Source organism: Hyaena hyaena, unplaced genomic scaffold (assembly GCF_003009895.1).
Source record: "Hyaena hyaena isolate Hyena2069 unplaced genomic scaffold, ASM300989v1 scaffold_276, whole genome shotgun sequence".
Taxonomy (NCBI): Eukaryota; Metazoa; Chordata; class Mammalia; order Carnivora; family Hyaenidae; genus Hyaena; species Hyaena hyaena.
Window position 1 is genome coordinate 1829603 of NW_024080909.1, and position 22414 is coordinate 1852016.

Below are 22414 nucleotides of genomic sequence, written 5' to 3' on the forward strand. Positions count from 1 at the left end.
TTTTCTGCTACTGCCTCCTGGCTCGATAGACCGGAAGAGTCCTTGAGCCAAAAGAGCTCGGCGGGTACTTCCGGGACGGGAGACCTGGGTTCCGGGAGGGTGCTGGAAGAAGAGGGAGAGGCGGCGGCGGCGGCGGCTGGAGGATGAAGAAGGAGCATGTGCTGCACTGTCAGTTCTCCGCGTGGTATCCACTGTTCCGAAGTCTTACCATCAAGAGGTAAGACGGGAGGGGTGACGCCGGGGCGGTAGGCAAAAGGGAACTGCGACATTTGGGGCGAGTCCTAGCTCCATCAGACGAAAAAAACGCAGGCCTTCAAGCGACTGGATGGGAGCGCCGGTGCCCAGATTTCGACTTCCTAGTCCAGTTTCAGGCGGGGAGAGTAATGAAGTCGGTGCATGTTTGCAAAGCGTCGTGTTGCGTTCAGGGAGTGTGCTGGAGGGAGCGGGGTAGAAGGGCCGGTCATGGTTCATTGAAGGTCAGATGGTGGGGGGACAAGTCGATGAAGCCGGTTCAGGTTTGGAAGTTTACCGTCACTGCTTTTACAACTGCCAGAGAGGGGAAGTGATCAGAACTGGGGAGTCTGGACTTTGCCACTGACTAACCCGCCGGGGGCTTCATTGCTTTCAGTCGCTGTTAAGATGTGAACAGCGATACAGACCCTGCCTGAAATCCCCCTGCGAAGCTCCAGTAAGATAGCGTAACAAGGAAGCATCAGTGTCCTTATATATTTTTAGGGATTGGGATGTACTTTGACAGGAAGCCTTCCCTGGAAAAGGAGTGAAACGGGATTTGTTTTCTAGTTCTCTGACCTACAAAAGGGGACCCATCCCTGGTTTGCAGGGCTAACAGGGGAGTAACTTCTCCCTTCACTGGGTCTTTTAAGGTAATACAGGCAAGGCAGCTGGGAAAATACCCCCAATGTTCAAAAGCAATCATAGCCCCTGTAGAATAATGCGGGAGCAGGCTTTCACTCGCTAAGAGGGATAGATCAAAGAACTGCATATTCATGGACAGGATTTTCTGTATTTTGCCCGCTCCCCCTTTAGGCCTATATTATCACTTATTTAGATACCACGTGTCCTCTGGTCATTTGGTTCTCTTGGTGCATAGTGTGAATACAGAGAGGGAAACGATTTTGAAGTCTTGGGGATTTGGAAGAGCCTTAAGAGATTATTTAGGAGACAGTTCTTTGCCATACTGTTACACATCCGTAGGATCTGTTTCTAGTTGGAGGTTAGAGCAGCTCAAAGGAAGATAGTTCTTGCATTTGAAGGTGGTTGAAGTCACACCAAAACAAAAGGAAGAGCTTCAAGAGCAGCAGTAGACATTGCATCCTAAGAAGTTACCTTCCTCTGGGATATTCCAGTCTTTCGTTACATTGTATAATGGGAATCAGCTCTGGGTCTGGTGTGAGGCTGGAGTTATTGTGGTGGTGTGACGGACGGATTTTGTGAACCTGTCAGACGTTTTCCCACCGAGTTCACTAAAAGCCGATGTGCAGTGTGTGCAGGTGCCTTTTGTAATCTCTGGCATGGTTTTCCTCTGCCTTCAACAGTAAAGTCTAATGGTTAAGAATTGGATTCTGGAAGCGGGGCCATCTGCCTGGCTTTGAATATTGGTTCCGCCAGCATCTTGAGCAAATTGCTTATAATCTCTCTAAGCCTCGTCTGGAAATTTGAAGAAATAATAGGATTGCTGTGGGAATTAGATGAGGTAAAACATTTAAAGTGTTTGCCACTGTTTCTGGCATGTAGTAAATTCACAGAAATGCTGCTTGTTGTTGCATTTTGGATTTAGTCAAAGCTCCACTGAAGCAAAATAATTGTAGTTCACTTAGAGTGTGTACCATTCATACGAAGCTGAGAGTGAAAAATAAACCAGGAGGTGGGTTTTTCTAAAAGTCCACAACTAAGCTGTGGTGCCTGAAACTCTTCTTTACTCTGTCTTTAAACTACTTCCTCAGTCTGTTTAGTTCTCTGGTAATATCCCTGGCACCTAACACATGGCAGGATGGCCCTCCACAACCTGCACCAATCCGGTGGGGTTGCGTTAGCTTTGTCATTGTCCCCGGCAGCTTTCATGCTGAGGAGACCATATTGTTGGTATTGACTCAGCATTATTATTCAGTGTTTACTACTAATCATGGTTCAGAGATGACTTAGGTGGGTAAGAATACAAGTTTATGTTTTGATAAGTTCTGGAACCTTGACTCAGGCTTAAGAATCATTAGCTAGGTGGCTTTGGGCCATCCCCTTTACTTGTTGAAATCGGTTATTTTCCTCAAACAAAAAAAGCAATATTAAAATAATCTTTGAAAGCTTTTTACCTTTAAAATTGTATTAGAATAACTTGTCTGTGTGTATACTGTTATGTCCCCTTGATCTCGAATCGGTTAGGATCTAGGATTCTAGGATCTAGAGTAGGATACTGCATGTATAAGGTACTGAAGGGGATATAGAATGGGGTAGGTACTTTGTCATTTAATTCTTCTACATCTATCAGACTGGCCTCATTGGACTCTCACCTGCAGTTGGATTTCAGTGACCGATCTAAACTCTTTCCTGACAGCCTCGTAGCTCATGTGTAAAGCACATCTTCGCCTGGTACAGCACTTAACATATTATGCCATGATTTTTTTTTCTTTGTATCTTTTCCCTCATAGGCTTTGAGCTCTAAATGGAAATCATTTGGTGTTCTCCTTGATTTACATAACGTAATGCAAGATACTGTCATTAGGGTGACTTTAGTACTGTGATCATAGAACTCAGTGACCCCTGAGAAGTAAGCAGAATTTAAGTCGACGTCAGCTCAGATCTTGAAGAGTTGTAGACCCTCCAGTAGGAAGAATATGCAAAGAATTCAGAGTAGAATCCAGCAGTGAACAGATGTTTTGAAAGCAGGCAAGGGGTGATGCAACCTGGAGGGAAAGTCGAGATTCCAGTCAGACTTGGGGTTAGTATCATTCAGAAGCAAGGATGTAGACTCTGAAATCATTGATTTGGGGGCTTAGAGATAGTACTAGCTTGAAAGGGCTCTGTGTGCTCTCATCACGGGCAAGGAGAGCACCCTAGGTGTCTAGGAGCTCGCCTTCCTACCAGCAGGCCCCTGAGAAGACAAACTTCCAAAATTCTGTTGGAAAAGGAGTAAGAATATTTTTCCAAGTTTTTAAATAGCGGTGGAATGTTTGCGAGAACCTTAGATTGACTGTACTTAACAATTTAATTTGCTGGTCTCCTTACGAGTGTAATTATTTGGGAAGGCTTGTTTGTAATTAGACAATTGACATACTTAAAAACTGAATAGATTATTTAATCATAGAGTTAAAAATTTTAAAGCAACTTTTAAGTTTCAAAGTCTTGCTTGAAATTGGTTAAAATTTAGCAGATTTACAAATAGAGTAGTAAGATCTAGTGGTTGACCTTAAAAACCTGAAGAATTAAGCTTTTCAATGTAAAATTATAAATTCGATAAGTCAGATACTAGTTTCAAAAACTGAACTCGCCCGCGAACAATCTTTTTTGTGCACATAAACCATTTTTAATTGGCCAGAAAACTTAATAAATGATGCATGAGTCAATGTCCTCTTGATCCTATGAAAACAGGCCATCATTTGTTTTCACCTGTTAAAGAATATCTGCCTCAGGGTCAAAATAATAGCATTACATTTAGGTACCTGTTGCAGAATTTCTTTATAATTTATAATTACAGAGTAAAAAACAAATTATCCCATGAGATTCTGAAGTGACTTCAAGTTATGGCTTTGCCATCCCCGAATTATCTGAAACAAATTAAACTAAAGCAGCTTTATGGCTCTGGCAGTCCACTGACTGGAATTCCACCAAAACATATCTGGATGCAAGATGAATTCTTAGCCTTATGTGCTCACTGCCAACTGGAGTGGTTTCCAGATCTGAAGTCTTCCTCTGTCTTCTGTCTTACAAGGTGGTCAGATGCTGTAAATTTCTGATCTGCTTACTGCATTTCCTGTGTTGCTGTAAATATCTGCTGGTGTCTGATTTCTGGAAGGCACACGTTCTCACTCAAAATCTCTTGAGCTTGTGCCTTTTGCGCTGTAATTTCAATGTGGTTCTATGGATTTGGTTGGTTTTGTTTCTTTACCACAGTTGGTAATATATGAACCGAATTTAGTTTACCACAATCTTTATTCGTATTATTCTAATTTTTTAGTCTCCTAAATACACATCATTAACATTTCCCATTTTATGTTAAAGGTAACACTGAATTTGGAATTTTTTCTCTCTGCTTATGATTGGTCTTTTAAAATGATGCCTTTTTGGTAAATGGTTGTTTTTTGGTTTTTGTTTTTTTTTAGTGTTATTCTTCCACTTCCTCAGAATGTGAAGGATTATTTACTCGATGATGGAACTCTGGTGGTTTCAGGAAGGTAAAGTATACCAGAAAAAGTTCTTTCAACTTTATCATAAAGAAATGTTTCCGGGATTAAATCTCATAATTACCAGGTAAAATAAATACATTAGCTTTGGCACAATTCTCTCCCCTTTTTTCCCTAGTTAAAAGTACATCCTGATTTTTGTCTTGTGTTTCTTGTCAGTGTTCAATTAATAAGATTCAAAACTGAGTACTGCTTCCTCTGATAGTTACTGGTTGTGGAAATTGGTCAGTTCCTTCCATCTGTTGCTTGAGAAAATGGAGGTGGGGGGGCAGGAAGAGGGTCCGTTAGGACCCTCTGAAGTCCTTCAGTATTTTTGTTTTTTGTTTTTTTTTTTTGAGATCTTTCCGCTTTTAAGATAAAAAATTAATTGTCCGTTATAAACAGAAAGCTTTACTAGGGTGTTTCATGTAGTTCCTTCACCTTTTCTTCCTCACAGTTAACTCCACCTCCACCTTCTCTGTTGCTGTAGTTCCTCTATTTGCAAAGGGAAGACGTTACCATGCTTCAATCTTTTTAGTGCAAACTTGAAGAAGTTTAAGAGTCGTAGAATGTAATGAAGTTCCTATTTGTTGATTCAGGTTTCTGCTCACAAGTCATGTTACCTCAGTGCTCATCCCTCACCTCGTTTCTGAACCAGCCTAACAGGAACCCTTGGTGTACAGAACTCCTTTTTTGTAGGATTCTTGCTTGGAAATAATTTTCCCTTGGAATTACTAAGATTATTATCATTTTTTAAAAAGTATTCTTCCTGCCCAGTGTAGAGCCCAACACAGGGGTTGAATTCACGACCCTGAGATCAAAACCTGAGCTGAGATCAAGAGTCAGATGCGTAACCGACTGAGCCACCCAAGCCTCCCTCCCTTGGAATTGTTTAAAAATATTTTTTTGTTGCGGTAAAAGGCACATAACATAAAATTTACTGTCGTAATTATTTTTCAGTGTATAGTTCAGGGGTACGAAGTACATTTATAATGTCAGCCATCATCAACATCCACCTCCAGAACCCTTTCCATCTTGTGAAACTGAAACTCAGCCCCCATTAGACACTAACTACCCATTTCTCCTCCCACTCGGCCCTGGCAACACCGTTCTGCGTTCTGTGCCTGTGATTTTGAGTATTCACAATACCCCACGTGAGCAGAGTCGTACAGGATTTGGCCTTTTGTGACTGGCTTTATTTCATTCAGCATGATGCCCACCAGGTTCATCCATGCTCCGGCGTGTGTCAGGATTTCTTTTAAGGCTGAATACTGCTCCATGGTATGAGTGGTCACGTGTTGGTGCCTCACTTCTACTCCTTGCCTCACTTTAATTTTCTGTGTAATACATATTTCTATCTGACATAATTCCCATAATTGTTCTGTTATTAGAATGCAGGCTTCATGAGAACTGGGACTTGGACAGGTCTGTTCCTGGCGCTTGGGGCAGTGCCCGATGCGCGAGAGGTGCTTGGTAGACAGTTGTTGGATGAAGGAACTTTGAAGGAACTTGAAATTGAATTGTCTATATTTCCAGTGACACTGATTTCATACCCCGTCCTCCCTTTTCTTGTCTGATGAATTTTCTGTGTAGCTTCCTGGATTACATTTCTGTTTTTGGTATTCTTAGCCTCATAATAACCTGAAGATTGTTAACTGAGCCTCATTAACTTGGAGTCGTTGCAGGGTAAGGAAACGGTACACTAGTTAGGCAAGACTCAACTTTGGGGGTACTTAAAGACGTAATTTTATTACTCTCAAATCTAGAACAATAATGGGTTTATTTATATAAGTGGGCCTATAGGAGCACCTGGGTGACTCAGTTAGTTAAGTGTCTGCTCTTGATCTTAGCTTAGATCCTGGTTTCATGGTCCATGAGATTGAGTCCCACCTCAGGCTCTGAACTGACAGCATGGAGCTTGCTTGAGATTGTCTTTCTCCCTATCTCTCTGTCCCTCCATATGCTTTCTTTCTCCCTCTTTCTCTGCCCCTCCCCATGCTGTGCTCTCTTTCTCTCTCTCTCAAAAAGAAATAAATTGGACTATAAAGAAAATAATTTCTCATATTAAAAAGTACTGGGTAGATTTCCGTATTGTAAGCATATTGAAGAGCTCCTGTGTTGTTTTCCATTGGCCAGGTGCTCGTGCGAGCTCGTGGCGCAGGTGCATCCTGCTAACTGCTGTTGGACGGTAGTGCCCTAGTCAGAGAGGGGTCCTGCCCTTTTGGAGTTGACAGTTCAACTTCAAGTTTGTGGGAGTGGATGTAGCCTAGTGTCAGTCCTCCAGTCCCGTCACCTGCTGGCACATCATGTCTTTGTAATTTCTAGTGCCCTGTGCTTGGGTTTCCCTGTCTGTAAATGGGGTGACTGATACCCTAGAACTCACCGTGGGTTTTTGCACAGATGAAAAGGGACAATGTATAAAATGTTTCACCCAGTGCCTGGTTTACTGTATGCTCAGAAGAAACACTACCTGTTCTCACCATCATTGATTTCAGCCTGAACATTAAACAAGCACACCAGTAAACGTGTAACTGAAAATTCTGATGAAACATTAAATCATTGATGGTGGGCTGGCTTAAGACTGAGGGAGGGCAGAGAATACCCTGAAAAAGTAACTTAAGAATCTCTGAGTCAGGAAGTTTGGGTGGAAGGTAGTCAGTTGATGGATGGAGGGAAAAATCTTCCAGGCTGAGGGAACAGCATTAAGGAATGCTCTGAGGCATGGAAACTACAAGGGGTCATGCAGCTGGAGCATGGAGGGCCGAAGCTGCAAGAGTTGGTTGGTGCCATGGGGCAGATAGTTAGGGTGTGTGTGGGAGTCCTGTTAAGGATCCTAGCATTTATTCTCAGGTCAGTAGGAGTGCATTGAAGAGCCCTGAGCTAGAGAGCGACTTGAGCACATTTCAGGTTTTGATCTAGGACCGGTTATTGTGTGGGAATTGAAGACCAGTAAGAAGGATACTGCATTGGATCGAGTGAGAACTGACTGTGGCCTGAACTACGATGATGACACTGGCGGGGAGAAGCGAATGCATGTGGGTGTCTTGGAGCTATGCCGTCAGAACTCAGTGACAGAGAAGGAGCTGGCAAGAAGTACCCTCTCATTTCTGGCTGAACACCTGGATGGACAAAGGTGTCATTTGCATAGGCTGAGAAAAACCTCGGAATTGAAAAGGGCAGTAATTGTAGATGGGATTATTTTTATAGGTAAACATTTGAAAATTATAAGTGTAATTTATTTTTATTTATTTATTTTTTTAAATGTTTTATTTATTTCCAGGAGAGAGAGAGACAGCGTGAGCAGGGGAGGGTCAGAGAAAGAGGGAGTCACAGACTGAAACAGGCTCCAGGCTCTGAGCTGGCAGTCAGCACAGAGCCCGACGCGGGGCTCGAACCCACGAACCGCGAGATCATGACCTAAGCGAAAGTTGGACACTTAACCGACTAAGCCACCCAGGCGCCCCTATAGGTGTAATTTAAATGAGATAACATTTACAGTAAAATGCACAGGTCTTTGGTGTAACATTTGATGAGTTTTCATAAATAACACGCACTTGTTTCCTCACCTTGCCGTTAAAAGTATCAGACATTTCCGGGGCACCTGGGTGGCTCAATTGGTTAAGCGTCTGACTTTGGTTTAGGTCATGATCTTGTGGTTCATAGGTTTGAGCCCCTCATCAGGCTCTGAGCTGACAGTTCGGAGTCTGGAGCCTGCTTCAGATTATGTGTCTCCCTCTCTCTGCCCCTTCCCCAATCGTTCTCTCTCTCTCTCTCTCTCTCAAAAATAAACATAAAAAAAAGAATAAAAACATCAAGCGTTTCCAATCCCTTGTTGGTTGATCATGCCAACCTCCCCCAACCCCACCCCAGGCAGGCACTAGTCTGCTTTCTGTCTCCATGGCTTAGTTGTGTCTGTCACTTCAAGGCCTTTATATAAGCAAAATCAGGTAGTGTGTATTCTTTTGTGTCTGGCTTCTTTAACTCAACATAATGCTTTTGAGATTCATGTGTGTTGATGTATTTCATTGCTAAATAGCTTTCTTCAAACCTGTCTTTTTCTTTTAAAGATATATATATTTTTTTAACGTTTTATTTATTTTTAGGGGAGAGAGAGAGAAACAGACAGCGTGAGCAGGGGAGGGTCAGAGAGAGAGGGAATCACAGAATGAAACAGGCTCCAGACTCTGAGCTGGCCGTCAGCACAGAGCCCGATGCGGGGCGAACCGCGAGATCATGACCTAAGCGAAAGTCGGTCGCTTAACCGACTAAGCCACCCAGGCGCCCCCTATTAAAGATATTTTTAAGTAATCTCTGCATTCAGTGCGGGGCTTGAACTTAAAACCCTAAGCTCACGTGTCACATACTCTATTTAGAATGAGCCAGCTAGTGTCTTTTTAAAGCTCAGTGTTTGTGTGTGGGCTTGGTTGTGTATCCCTCTCAGTATATTCCTTCCTACTCTAATCTTTTCATTTTTTCTTGGACTCCATGCTATTTTATTTATTTTTAATCTATGAGTATGTATATTTTTTAAAGTTTTTGTTCAAATTCCAGTTAACATGCAGTGTAAAGTAGCTGCAGGTATACCAACACAGTGGCCCCACGCTTGTGTACATCACTGGGTTCTCCTCACGACAGTGCGCTCCTCCATCCCGTCACATTCTCACCTGCGCCCCCTCTCCCCCCACCTCCCCTCTGGTGGCCAGCTGCTTGGTCTCCATAGTTAGGAGTCTGTTTCTTGGAAAACGATGGTTAGGTGTGTCACAGTAGTTGGCAGTGTCATAACCGAATGTGTGTGGTCAGGCCCGAGGCCCTCCGTCCTCGTCAAGGGGAGTGCTGGCTCTCAGCTCGGACAGCACTTGCTATCCTCATCTTTTTGACTTTCCCACCAAGGGTAGGGGGATAAAAAAGTAAAACGAGAACACCCCATGGAGCCCTAATTACACCCAAAAGAACATAATTTAACTTAACCCGAAGGGATAATAAAACGTTAAACGGGTTAACAGTTTTGGTTGGGGTGGCCCTGGAGAACAAAACTACCTCCAGGTGATTAAAATCTAGACACACTGGTTACAATATCACATCACGTATCCATCCAAGATATTGACCAACAGACCACGTTACCCTAGGGAAAACAGCGCAGTCCCCTCTTGGGGTTCATATGGACAGTAGGGTTTATGGCCTCGGATGTGGACTTCCCAGTGGTTTCGTTTGTTCAACTATTCAAGTCCTACTTGATCTGTGTTCCGGCCACACTAATCCAGGTTGGCGCCTGTCTGGCAGTAATTTCTCCCTGAGTTCAGATAGTAACAATTGGTTGAATGAGTGTGTGTGTGTTTAAAATATTATTTATAGAGCACCACAATTGCATCTATTAGTATGTGGACATTCTAGCTCCTTTATATGGGATGCTTCCCTGCATCAAGGAATACAGTATTATAGTTACAGGTAAATAGAATGGGGTTAATGGACTAGACTTACTGAATATTCTTTCTGTTGTCAGTAACCCAGTAGTGAACTACGGCTGCTAGACACTGAGATCTGTCGATGAGGCATCTTTCCTTAGCATAGACTATGGGAGTTACGTAGGACTCCGTTTTGTTTGGTAAGATGAATTTTGAAATGGTACAGAGTGGGAGCAATATGAATGCTTGGAGATTCCGTCATGTGTAAAAGATGCCCCACCTTATAATTAATTACCAAAGGAATACTTGCTCACTATGGTAAACTTGAAAACTTTATACAGGAAACATAAGGAAGCAGAAAAAAAATCACTTATAATTCTACTACGTAAAAGCAAATCCTGTTCAAATATTGGCACATCTTCTCTAGTCTTTTTAAACACATTTTTAGCCTGTTTTATATAATATGTAATGTTAGCCTTTATAGAATATGTACTGTATCTAGTGTATAATACATAAATATGTTACAAAAGTTTTTATATAGTATATATTTTATGTAACACATGCTTTTTAAAAAATGTTTTATTTATTTCTGAGAGAGAGAGGGAGAGACGGCATGAGCAGGGCAGGGTCAGAGAGAGAAGGAGACACAGAATCTGAAGCAGGCTCCAGGCTCTGATCCAACGTTCAGATCTGGACGCCCAACCGACTGAGCCACCCAGGTGCCCCTTTTAATGTTTATTTTTTGAGAGAGAGAGAGCATGAATGTATGAATGTGGGAGGGGCAGAGAAAGAGGGAGACACAGAATCCGAAGCAGGCTCCAGGCTCTGAGCTGTCAGCACAGAGCCCGACATGGGGCTCGAACTTAAGAGCAGTGAGATCATGACCTGAGCTGAAGTCAGACACTCAACCAACTGAGCCACCCAGGCACCCTGGCACAAAATTATTTTTAATAACTGCATAATTTCCATGTATACGTACTTGCTATAATTAATTTCATAGTTTTTGGGCATTGAGGTTATTTGCAAGTTTACAGAAAAATAATTCCGCAGTGAGCATAGTTTTGCATGGAACACTTTGCATGTAGGATTATTTCTATACAATAAGAAGTCTAGACTCCAGGGGCGCCTGGGTGAGATGGGTGCTGAACGTGCCACTGACATAACAAAATGGAGGACTATCCTACCTTACTTGCCAAGTCAGATGTAAATATATGTCTGGTTTTTTTTGTTTTTTTCTTTGAATAAAAGCATCCATATTCTGGTAACTTTTTGAAGTTTAAATAATTACTGTAAGCTGGGGTGATGCGGGCAATTTTTATAGTAGAGGGGATACTTGAACTTGGCTCACAGTTGGATCTGACTCAGGTGATCTGACTCACGGCTTCCAAGAACTAATCTTGATTTGTTCCTTTCTGGCCTTGAGTTCTTTCTTTCCTGACCTGTCTCCCTTAAGGCAGAATAATAATAGACACCAGTTATAAAACACACGTTGCGTATGTTCATGATTTGGATCTTCACAGGCCTAGAGTAGCTCCTCTGTCCTGGTTTTCTAGATGGGATAACGGTGCAAAGCTCTCGACTACAGTAGGAGAACTGACACACCCAAACCATGTCTCCTTCCAAGGCCAGTGCTCTTAAGGGTTCCCACTGCTCTGTGCTGGATGTGATACAGGAAATACAGAATACTTGTAAATATTAGCATCATACTTTGACCATTTCAGTCCTCAGGGTTTAGAGCTATACCTTAGAAAGTCTAATAAACTTGGCAAATTTATACTGTCCATCATCGTTTACAGTGACCATATTTGGAGAGCTACCTCAGAGTAGGTGTTGCGGAAAGTCCTTCTAAGAACTATATGAATATACCAATTACAAATAGGATTTTTCAACGTATTTCATTATGCTAACAAAAGTGGTGTTTTAGAGTGGCAAAATACATTTTCAAGTTCCTTGAGTCCCTTTTGTATTGTAAGGTGAAGCCGTATTAAAGATGATAATGTCATACTTAAGGATATGTGGTATTTAAAGAGAAATGCAAGAGAAAGAAAGGCTATAACTCCTTGGGCAGGGACTCACGGGTGACAGACAGTGTGTTAGCATTCTCATTATACTACAGCATCTGGGTCTTAGCTTTGTGGATCTGGGAACTCCATTCTTGAGGATTACAGAGGGCTGATTAATTTTTGGAGAACTGGTGTGCCTGACCGGCTCAGTAGGTAGGGACGTGACTCTGTCTCAGGGTTGTGAAGTACAAGCCCCACATTGGGCATAGAGCTTACTGATCTACGTTAACCAGAATGACCACAGAGTGACTGATTGAGTCAATGATTGATGAGTCCATGTGTCAGTTTCTTGATTGATAAAGCACGATGTTCCAGTGATTGCTGCCATAACACTAACCTTATAATACACCCTCAGATTTGAACAGAACCATTGTTGGTAGCTTTGTATTTCTTAACAATAAATTTAAACTAATTATTTCCTAAAAAGATACTGTTTCCACCCTTCTGTTGTGATATTTGAAGATTTCATTTTCTTACATCCTCTAGATCTTCATTACAGCTTTTGTAAACCACCAGTCAGTGGTCAGTCACAACATTATGATGTTACCGTTGCCTGCTGAGCCACGTGGTGTGCTGTGATGACCTTTGTAAAAAATGTTATTTTTTTACTTTTTTTTTTTTTAAGTTTATTTTGAGAGAAAGTGTGTATGCAAGTGGGGAAGGAGGAGAGAGAGAGAATCACGGATTCCACGACATCAGCACAGACCTCCACACAGGGCTCCGTCCCACAAACCGTGAGATCATGACCTGAGCCCGAGATCACCCAGGCACCCCAGCCTTTTCCTTTTTTTTATAACCTTGTTTTCTCTGGAACTAATAACCAGCTTCATTAAATTTACTTAATTCCCATGTGTCTGTTACTAATACTTAGTAATTGTTCCAGTAGACAAGTCATAAGCCCGTTAGCTGTTTCTCTAAACTCTCAAGGACACTTCAGATCCGGCAGGCCCGTTTTCCTTTCCTGGGCTCACTCCTGCTGTTCAAGCCGGGCAGCTCTCCGGGTGGAGTATACACTTGTCTTCTATTCTGTGCCGGGTTTTCTTTTCCTTGGATATCATGTTTTTGGGTCTCTTAATTTACCCATTTTATTGAAGCACATGCTCTAGAATGCATAGGAAGGAAAACTCTTGAGTCTTTCCATGCCTGGAAAAAGTTTTTATTCTTTTTTTTTTTTTTTTAATGTTTTATTTATTTCTAGGAGAGAGAGAGAGACAGCGTGAGCAGGGGAGGGTCAGAGAGAGAGGGAGTCACAGACTGAAACAGGCTCCAGGCTCTGAGCTGGCAGTCAGCACAGAGCCCGATGCGGGGCTCGAACCCACGAACCGCGAGATCATGACCTAAGCGAAAGTCGGACGCTTAACCGACTAAGCCACCCAGGCGCCCCGAAAAAGTTTTTATTCTACTCTGGATTTTTTTGAGGGGGTGCATCGGCTTAGTACAGGATTTTAGGCAGAATATTTCCCTGCGATTTTGAAGGCATTTTTCAGTATCTTCTATAAAGTCATGTCATTCTGATTTGTGTTCCTTTATTGTGACTTGGTTTTCTTTATGAATGTTTTTTTTTTTTTAATATTTTTTTATTTATTTATAGGAGAGAGAGAGAGAGAGACAGCGTGAGCAGGGGAGGGTCAGAGAGAGAGGGAGTCACAGACTGAAACAGGCTCCAGGCTCTGAGCTGGCAGTCAGCACAGAGCCTGATGCGGGGCTCGAACCCACGAACTTTATGAATGTTTTTGAGAATTCCTCGTTCATGTTTTTACATTTCACAATAGCCGTCTGTATTGCCCAAATGTATTGACTTAAAAGCAGTGAGCACTTTGTCACTGATCACTTCCTGGGTGTTGAGAGGCAGTTCTCTGGGATCTCTCACTTCCTGCTTACCTTGCAGGCAGAGACACTGATGCCTTTTGTGCTTGTTATCTTTCCCAGGATGTTTATATAGTAGAGAGCCTTGGAAGGCAGAGATAGCGGCTCCCTCCCTAGCAGAGAGCAGGTTTCATTCTTGTCTAGGACTGGTGAAGACAATGTCTCTGCCCTTGGGTTGGAGACTGAACAGGTTTACCCGCAGCCCATTGTAGAAGATGCAGTTTGCTAAGTTCAGGGTTCCTCAGTTGTGATGCAGACCTGGGCCAAATCTTGACCTCCCACAAGACTAGACAGACCAGGGGAACTGACTCGAAGCTCTTGTGCTGTGTGCTGTGCTGTAGGTCAGAGTCCTATGTTTCTGACCTAGGAGTCTTAGGTCTTCTGCCAGAGTCCATGAAACTTTGGCTGGCTAACCCATTTGCTTCCAAGTGGGGGACAATCCCAGACCCTCTATATACTTCTTGCCACCGAGTGAGTCTTCTGTCGGTCTCACTAAGGTCATTCTTGTGGCTGTCGTCATTTGGCGGTTCTGCTGAACACCTGGATGCTTTGAAGGTGGCCTCGCTCACAAGTCTGGCAGTTGATGTTGGGCTTCTCTTCCCATGTGGCCTCTCACCTCAGAAAGACCACCCTTATGGGGCACCTGGGTGGCTCAGTCACTTAAGCAGCAGACTCTTGATTTCGGCTCAGGTCCTGATCTCATGGTTTGAGTTTGAACCCAGTTTGTCTGTGTTGACAGCTTGCAGCCTGCTTGGGATTCACTCTCTCCTTCTCTCTCTGCCTCCCATACCCTCACTCTCTGCCCCTCTCCTCTAAGAAATAAATAAATGTTAAAAATTTTCTTAAAAAAAGAAGAAAGACTACCTTTAGCTTCTTTACATAGGGTTGGCAGCATTCCAAGTGAGAGTGGAGGTTGTAAAGGCTTCTGACACTTTGAATTACATGCTTTCACTTTGCTGAAATTACAGCTACATTTTGCTGATCACAATGTGTCTTGAAGCTCGTTTAAATGAAATGTATGGGAAAAGAAATGCTATTTTTTGATGGCAAGAGTGGTAAAGTCGCCCTGCAGGGGAGCATGTCCGACTCGATGGGGAGAATTTTTGTGGCCATCTTTCCATATCATTTAGGGTTTTTTCCCCCCATTCCCTATGCTGTGTGAGCCCTTTAATTCTAGAGACCTATTTTTCACTTTGGGGATGTTTAAAAATACTGTATCTTCGATAATTTTTCTTATTTTCTTGTTTCCGTTTCTTGAATTCCTATTATTTAGATACTGGATCTTGCTGGGTTCTCTGAATTTTATCATTCCTTCCCTGTTGTCTGTTTCTTTGTCTTCTTGGTTCTCCTTTCTGGGAAATTTCCTTCATTTTGCCATATTCATGCTATTGAATTTTTAAATTTCAGCTACTTGGGGCGCCTGGGTGGCTCTGTCAGTTAAGCATCTCACTTGGACTCAGGTCATGATTTCACAGTCCATGGATTCGAGCCCCTCGTTGGCTCTGTGCTGACAGCTCAGAGCCTGGGGTCTGCTTTGGATTCTATGTCTCCATCTCTCTCTGCCCTCTCTCTCTCTTGCTCTCGCTCTCTTTCTCTCTCTCTCAATAGTAAACATTAGGAAGAAAAAAGCCACAACTAAATTTCAGCTACCATATTTTCTACAGGTTCAGTCCTGCCCTCTGTTCCTTTCTTACAGCCAACTGTTCTTCTCACATGGATGCAGTATCTTATCTTTAACGATATTAATGATTTGAAAAATAGTTTTCTTCCTTTAAAAAAACTTTTTTTCCATCTTGGAGCCTTTCTTTAGTTTGCTAATGATTCTAGGCCTTTATTCACATTTAAGAGTGAGTCAGGCCTGCCTGCATGTGTGTGCGCCCACGCACACACACACACGGAAGCTATGTGAAAACCCATGGGGCTCACTGAGAGTGCCAGCAGTCAGCAGGTATTGATGGAAGTGTCCTGGAAAGATCTGTAGGTTTTTCCTCTGGGGTGTTGAGTTTCTGCAGAGAAGAATCTGGTAAGCTGTGTGTGTTCTGGGAATGGAGTGGGAGGGAGAGGACTCGGGGCCTCACTGTCAGTGTGACTTTCACATGGCTCCTCGTCATACTCTAACATTTCAGCCTCCTGTTCCTCCAGGGCATTGTGGACCTGAGTGCTTAGCCTCCTTGGTTCACGGAGGAGGATTAGTTGTTATGATGTGCAGGCTGAGAAAGGCTACGTGTATCTTCCTGTTCCTTCTGTGGACTTCACACAAGTCATCTGTTTGTTGCCCGGAACTTCGGTCTCCTCAGCAGTGGTAGTCGTAGCTTCTCCCCTTTGCTCGCTGGGTTATCCTCCTCATTGGCTTTCTGTGTTCCACAGCTCTGTTGCCGTCTCTTTTCTGCAGCTCTCTCTTCTTTGACCCCTTTTTCCTTTGAGATTTGTTCTACCGTTTTAGTGGAGTTTCAACAGGAGCATGGGGATAGATAATGCCCAGGGTCACCAGCAGTCTCCCTTTCCCTTCTTCTTGTAGTTTCTTGCTACAGATCCTGTGCTGGTTCTTGTTTGGATTATTTGTTTTCATTGATGCGGTGAATTCTTCATAGACCAGTTATTTCTGGTTAAGGAGCGACCAAAGCAGTGTTACTCCTTCTGAGTGTTTCCAGCCTTTCCTTCTTCCCTGGGCGGTGAGGACACGCTGCTCGGTGGTCCTTTCCCACACGTGCTGTGCTTGCTGGCTGCTTCGGAGGAGGCGCAGCAAGTCTTCGTTCCCTGCCTCCCCCACACGTTTCTGCGGTGCCAGTCCAGGCCCAGGGCACTTCCTGACCCCAGCCCGTACGCTCTGTTCTTACTAGTTAAAACAAGAGCTGGAGTCTGCCTCTCCGGGCTACCTACTCCTCGGTGGAACCGCGCCTCCCGCGGTTCCGTTTGGGTTCTTCATCTCATGTGATCTTCCTTGTCTGTGGCAGCACTTTCTCATCCACTGGGATTCACAGTTGTAGATGCCTGCCAGTGTCATCGGGGTTGGGGGCCGAATTTTTCTTTTCCTTGGTTCTAGTGATTTCTTTTTATTTTTTTTTTTAATTTTTTTTAATGTTTTTTTTATTTATTTCTAGGAGAGAGAGAGAGAGACAGCGTGAGCAGGGAGGGTCAGAGAGAGAGGGAGTCACAGATTGAAACAGGCTCCAGGCTCTGAGCCGGCAGTCAGCACAGAGCCCGACACGGGGCTCGAACCCACGAACCGCGAGATCATGACCTAAGCGAAAGTCGGACACCCAACCGACTAAGCCACCCAGGTGCCCCGGTTCTAGTGATTTCTGAGAAGAGGGCAGGAAGTTTGTTTTCTTTTTATTTTATATCTGTTTTTAGTAGTTTCTCTCTCAGAAAATGAACTTTTCCTAACTTTATCCTCCAATTCTGAGCCTTTTTATTTTTATTTTTATTTTAGAGAGAACAAGCGGGCATGTGAGCAGGGGAGAGGGACCGAGGGGCGGGGGGAGAGAATCTCAAGCAGGTTCCACAGTCAGCATGGAGCCCATCATGGAGCTCAGTCCCATGACCCTGGGAATCATGACCTGAGTCAAAATTGAGAGATGCTCAACCAACTGAGCCAACCATGCCCCCTTGTTTAAGTATACATTTAGTATGACTGAACTCATGACCACATACGTGGTACGGAAGCCTTTTTTTTTTTTTTTTTTTTTTGCTTAATTTTTATTTCATGTTCTTTTAGGGAAGATCCACCAACATGTTCTCAGCCAGACAGTGATGATGAAGCAGAAGAAATACAGGTTGGTTCAGAATAAAATAACCCATTCTGTAGACTGTTGTAATTCCAGTGATCCCTGAAATGGTTCTGATACTTACATCTTAGCTTGTGTTTGGTAAAGTGAGGAATTACATGAAAATCTCACTTTAACATGTACTTTGTTTTCAGGAAAAGTTGTCTCTTATTTATGTATCCTTTTTAGATGGAGCATTGCTTTTGGGAAACCCGGTGCACTATCCACATTTAATATTTTGTTTCTGTCCTCTCCACGCAGTGGTCAGATGACGAGAACACGGCTACGCTTACGGTAAGAGCAGAGCTGCGGCAGTGGTGACTCAGCCTCACCTATCACCTGGAGTGTCTCGGGATTTCAATGCAGATCTCGATAGATTTCCATTTACTCCATTTTCTTGTTAGCTTTTACTATTTTGGAAAATAACTTGGATCATTATTTATAGACAAACATGGCCTGCCCTTTTTTCCCCTTTGATTTCAAAGGAAATATTTAAAGTACATAGTTGGTGCTAGGACTTGTTTTTTTAAACTCTGAAAGAAGTAATCAAGTCTCACATTAGACTTGGAGGTTCCTAGGTCTGTGGAACCTAGAGTAAAATCTATATTCACTTATTCAAGTATATTTAAATGGCATAAAAATTACATTACAGTTTCTTTCAAGTGAGAGTAGAGAAGTGTGTGCCTTTAACCAGTATCTTAGATGAAAATGTGGAAGTTGAGTATATTATAGTCTTTGAGGATAAGAATGCTGTTGTCTAATTCAACTTGAAATAGATTTTTAATAAAAATATTTTTAAAGGAATGAGTGAAGTAAAACGTGTGTTTCTAAAAACATAGTGGGTAAATGATACTTCTTATACCCTGAGGCAAAAGACGAAGGTTTTTATAAAATCCTCTGCTGATAGATGTAAAGTCACAATAAAGGAAACGAGTTTTAGGGGAGGTTATGTTCTAATATAATTCTAAATAAGTAGATACTTTTGTTTATTTTAGTGGAAGAGACCTGGTATGTACAGTACAAGAAAAGTAAGTGGAGGTGCCTAAATCTGTATATTTCCTTAGGTATAAAAAGCATGCCAACATATGCAGAAAGGGAAAGTTTCTGTATTTTTCTTTTACTCTGGATATCATGCGGGCAATCACTTCTTTGTGCATGACAGTCCTGTTCAGTTAAACATACATGTTAGTTCTGTTTACCATACTCAGGCACTGTAGTGAGTTCTGAGCAAAGATGAATTTGGGTTGCTTCCTGCCATTAGGGGGTTTATAAACCAGCAGGGAAAGATGCCTCCGTTTGTGGGTAGATGGCAAAGTTCTGTCAGAACAGACAATAGTTAGAATGGAGATCATCTAGAAATGTGTAAAAGGACCCTAAAAGGGGTAAGGATTACCACTTCTAACTCATGTTATCTAATAGATGGATAGATCGGGAAATTAATAACTTACATGTATGTGCATCTACCAAAGTCTGTTCTCCAAGGCCTGGGAGCTGTGATGCAGTGAATCATGGTAGCAGTGAGCACACCATGTGCTTTGATCGTGGTTTCTAGACACCATTCTCCACTGAAAGAAATGGAAGCTCTTTGGAGAAAGTCAAGACCAGGGGTAGAAAAGTGAAGATGAAACTGTGACAGCTTGTGTCAGAAAGTAAGAAGGAGGCAGACATGACTAGTAGGACCTAAAGGCCAGCTTGGCTAGGCCAACCCCCAGCCAGATAGCTGAGTCTCAAAACAGGGACATAGTGAAGTGTAACCATTTATTAAAATTAGAGTCTGTGATCTCCTACTAACAAATGGTTATATTAACTAAATGGAGCAGAAGGGAAAGGGCTTTAGGGTAGAAAAGGCACCAGATCAAAAATGTAGAAGGAATTGGAAATCACCATTTGGTAACTATCATAGTAGTTGATGGAGTAGATGTTAAAACCAGTGGGTGAATATTTGATGAGAAAGAGGATACTTGCATATTCTCAAAATATTTCCACCAAAATTACTTACTAATTATAAAGAAGACAATAGTGACTTTATAGAGGAAAGACATGGCACCAAGTGATCAAAGTTAACCTTGTCAGTGATGAGGCAGCCCGACACTGTGTGCCTCCTGATAGGGTACACCAAGAAGGACACATCACCTGGCAAAAATCCATAATCTAAATCTAATCACGAGGAAACAGCCAGCAAACTCAACATTTTGGAAATTATACAGAATGTCTGCCTTGTACTCTTCAAAAATGTCAGGGTTATGGAAGATAAAGAACAACAGAAAGAAGGATTAAAAGGTATTGAAGATATAAGATGGCTAAATGCAATGGTATGATTCTAGCTAGACTGGATCCTCAGTCAGAAGTTTTTTCTTTTGCCGTAAAAGACATTATTGGGGAAATGGAATTGTGAATAAGATCTATAGATGAGATAATGGTATTCTATCATTGCTAGCTTCCTCGTTTTGATAATTTTGCTAGATTATATAAAAGAATGTTACTGCTTTTTAGGAACCGTACTGAAGTATTTAGGGGTAAAAAGGCATTGGGACTTATACTTCTTACTTTAAGAATGTAAGAAAAAAAGTTTTGCATCGGGACTTATACTTCTTTAAGAATGTAAAAAAAAAAAAAGATATATGTGTGCATATCTATAAATGAATACATATATTTGCATAGATCTATAAGAGAGAGATTCAGGGCAGAGAAGCACAATGCAGATGTCGTAAATGCTTGGGTGAAGAGTATACGGAAATTCTGGTTACTCTTTTAAGGCTTCTGAAGGTCTGAAATTATTTCAAAACAAAAAGTTACTGAAGTGATGGGGTTTCACTGGGTGGAACTAGATGTTGTTGGGCAGGGGAACATTCATAGTAGAGCACTCCTAGTGGAGGAATGGGTCCGAGGGTGGGAAATACAACGTATTGGCGAATGGTAGTAGTCCATTAACCTAGATACAAAGACATGGAATTAAATATTAAACCAGTCCAGGTGGGTAAATCTCGAAAGTGAGAGGTGTTTGCTGAAAGTGTACATATCAGTGACAGCAGTTATGTTAAATTTTTTTAATGCTATAATCTATGGTCAGTCCTGTGTACCATTAGTTATAAAATCATGATCCTAGAAGAGAATATTCCCAAGTCTGTTCCCCGACGTTGGGAGGGGGAGGGGTTAGGATTAGGAAAGAGTCAGGAGGTAAGGAACTTTGTTTGTATTGTAACTTTGTTCCCTTAAGAGATTTAAAGGTTTAATGTCTGGGTTAAGTATACCAAATTGTTGAATGTATAGGTCCAGGGACATGAGTACATGTATGTTTTTGTGTTTTAAACATTTTTAAATTTTTAAATTTTAAATTTTAAACATTTCATGATTTGAAAAAAAATTAGAAGTAGTACCCTTTCTTAATGGGTATTGTAGTGTAGTTGAAAAGACAGGAGAGTTTGGATCGCAGAAGGTCCACAGATGTGGTAAAAGAGTAGATGCTGTCTCACGACAGGAACCTTTAACCCTGAAAACTGAGGTGTTTTGCATCTTTAAAATCAACTCATTGAGCTATAAACTTAAAAGAATCCTTTTAGTTAAATCTATTGAAAGACAGTTTTCAGAAAAAGGTAAAATCATGGCTCCCATATTGATATAAAACTCTTTAACACAGGTTGAAGGTTTTATGTAGCTCTTGAGGGAGCTAGGCAGGCAGGTATTTTAACTGGTTCCAAACAGAATCCAGAGACACCTTTGTAGATTAGAAATACTGAGATGAATATGTCAATGTTTTGCCTCCCTCAGGGGTGGGAGGGAAGACAGCTGATTTCCTGTCAGCCGGGATAGAATTTTTCTGTCCAAAAGAAGTACTTTTCATTGTCATCATTTACCTACCATTCACCAAGCTGTAAAGCCGCTTGTCGACTTGGCTATAGGTCTTGTGCTCTTGGGTGCACAATACTGTCTTCCACCAAAGCACATCTTTTTCTCCACCGTATGGGAACTTTTCAGAATTTAAATTTGTTTTCAGATCCTAATAGGATTTCCTAAAGTGGAATAATTTGAGGATATGAGGAACTCTTGTCATCTCTTAAAATTCAATATGTAGATCTAAAGCAATGTGAAATGTTACGGGTTAGAAAAATTAAATTGTTTTGTCTTTGAAGATCAAATCCCTTCATATTCTAAAATTTGTGTAACTGCCATTCATCGAATATATTGCTACAGCAGATTTTAGAGAATCGTTTTTCTGGATAGAACCCCAGCGGAGCCACCTCAGCAACTTCAGGGAATCATAAGGAAATTACTGGCTTACTAGAGATCCTGATTCCCTCTCATGGGGAGACCCAATGGAAAGTAAATGATGCAAGGCCGTTACGCATTTTGAAAGCCTCTCTGAATGGTTGCAGTTTAATTTCCTGTCTAAGCTGAAGGTGCCCGACAAGGTGGATGTGGTGGCAGATACGAAAGGTGCTGCCAACCAGTTTAGAGATCATAGACCTCTGGGTGTCCGGCCTGCTCTGATGTCTCCTTTTACTCACTAGCCTGTGGCTTAAAGCTGGTTTCTAGTTTGGGGAATAGGCCACCATTTTTGTAAACTGACATTTTTTGGTCTGTTTCCCAACCAAACTCTTGACACAGTTTGTTCCCTTTCGCAACTGGATTAGATCTTGGGGGTCAACAGAAGCCATTTGGTTCTTTGTGGACTGTTTAGTTGAGCTAATTCTAGACACATTCTTTTTTCTGTACTCTGGAGGAGTTGGTCATTACTGGGCTTTTTCAGAATTTGCAGTTGCCCAGTAGGGGGCGGCAAATGTAAAGGGATAATGTGCCGGTATTGACTTCATATTTTCATGTTCTGTCCCCTGCAGGCTCCACTTCGGGGTCTGTTACTCCCCTTTTCTCTACTCCTGTCCAAGTGCTCCCTAGGTAGTGACGTAAGGCTCACTGCAGAGCAT

At 42.1% G+C, this 22414-nt stretch overlaps 1 protein-coding gene and 1 pseudogene across 1 annotated transcript in view; one reads left to right on the top strand and one right to left on the bottom strand.

The window, feature by feature from the left end:
* Positions 1–60: 60 nt before the first annotated feature.
* CDC123 (cell division cycle 123) overlaps positions 61–22414 on the top strand; it is a 58114-nt gene continuing 35760 nt past the window's right edge. Inside the window, exons 1-4 of the mRNA XM_039245999.1 lie at positions 61–217; positions 4335–4406; positions 17444–17501; positions 17754–17786. Of these exons, the coding sequence (XP_039101930.1) occupies positions 144–217; positions 4335–4406; positions 17444–17501; positions 17754–17786 (237 nt within the window). The 5' untranslated portion in view covers positions 61–143. The remainder of the gene's footprint in view (positions 218–4334; positions 4407–17443; positions 17502–17753; positions 17787–22414) is intronic.
* LOC120241094 lies at positions 9132–9250 on the bottom strand (annotated as a pseudogene).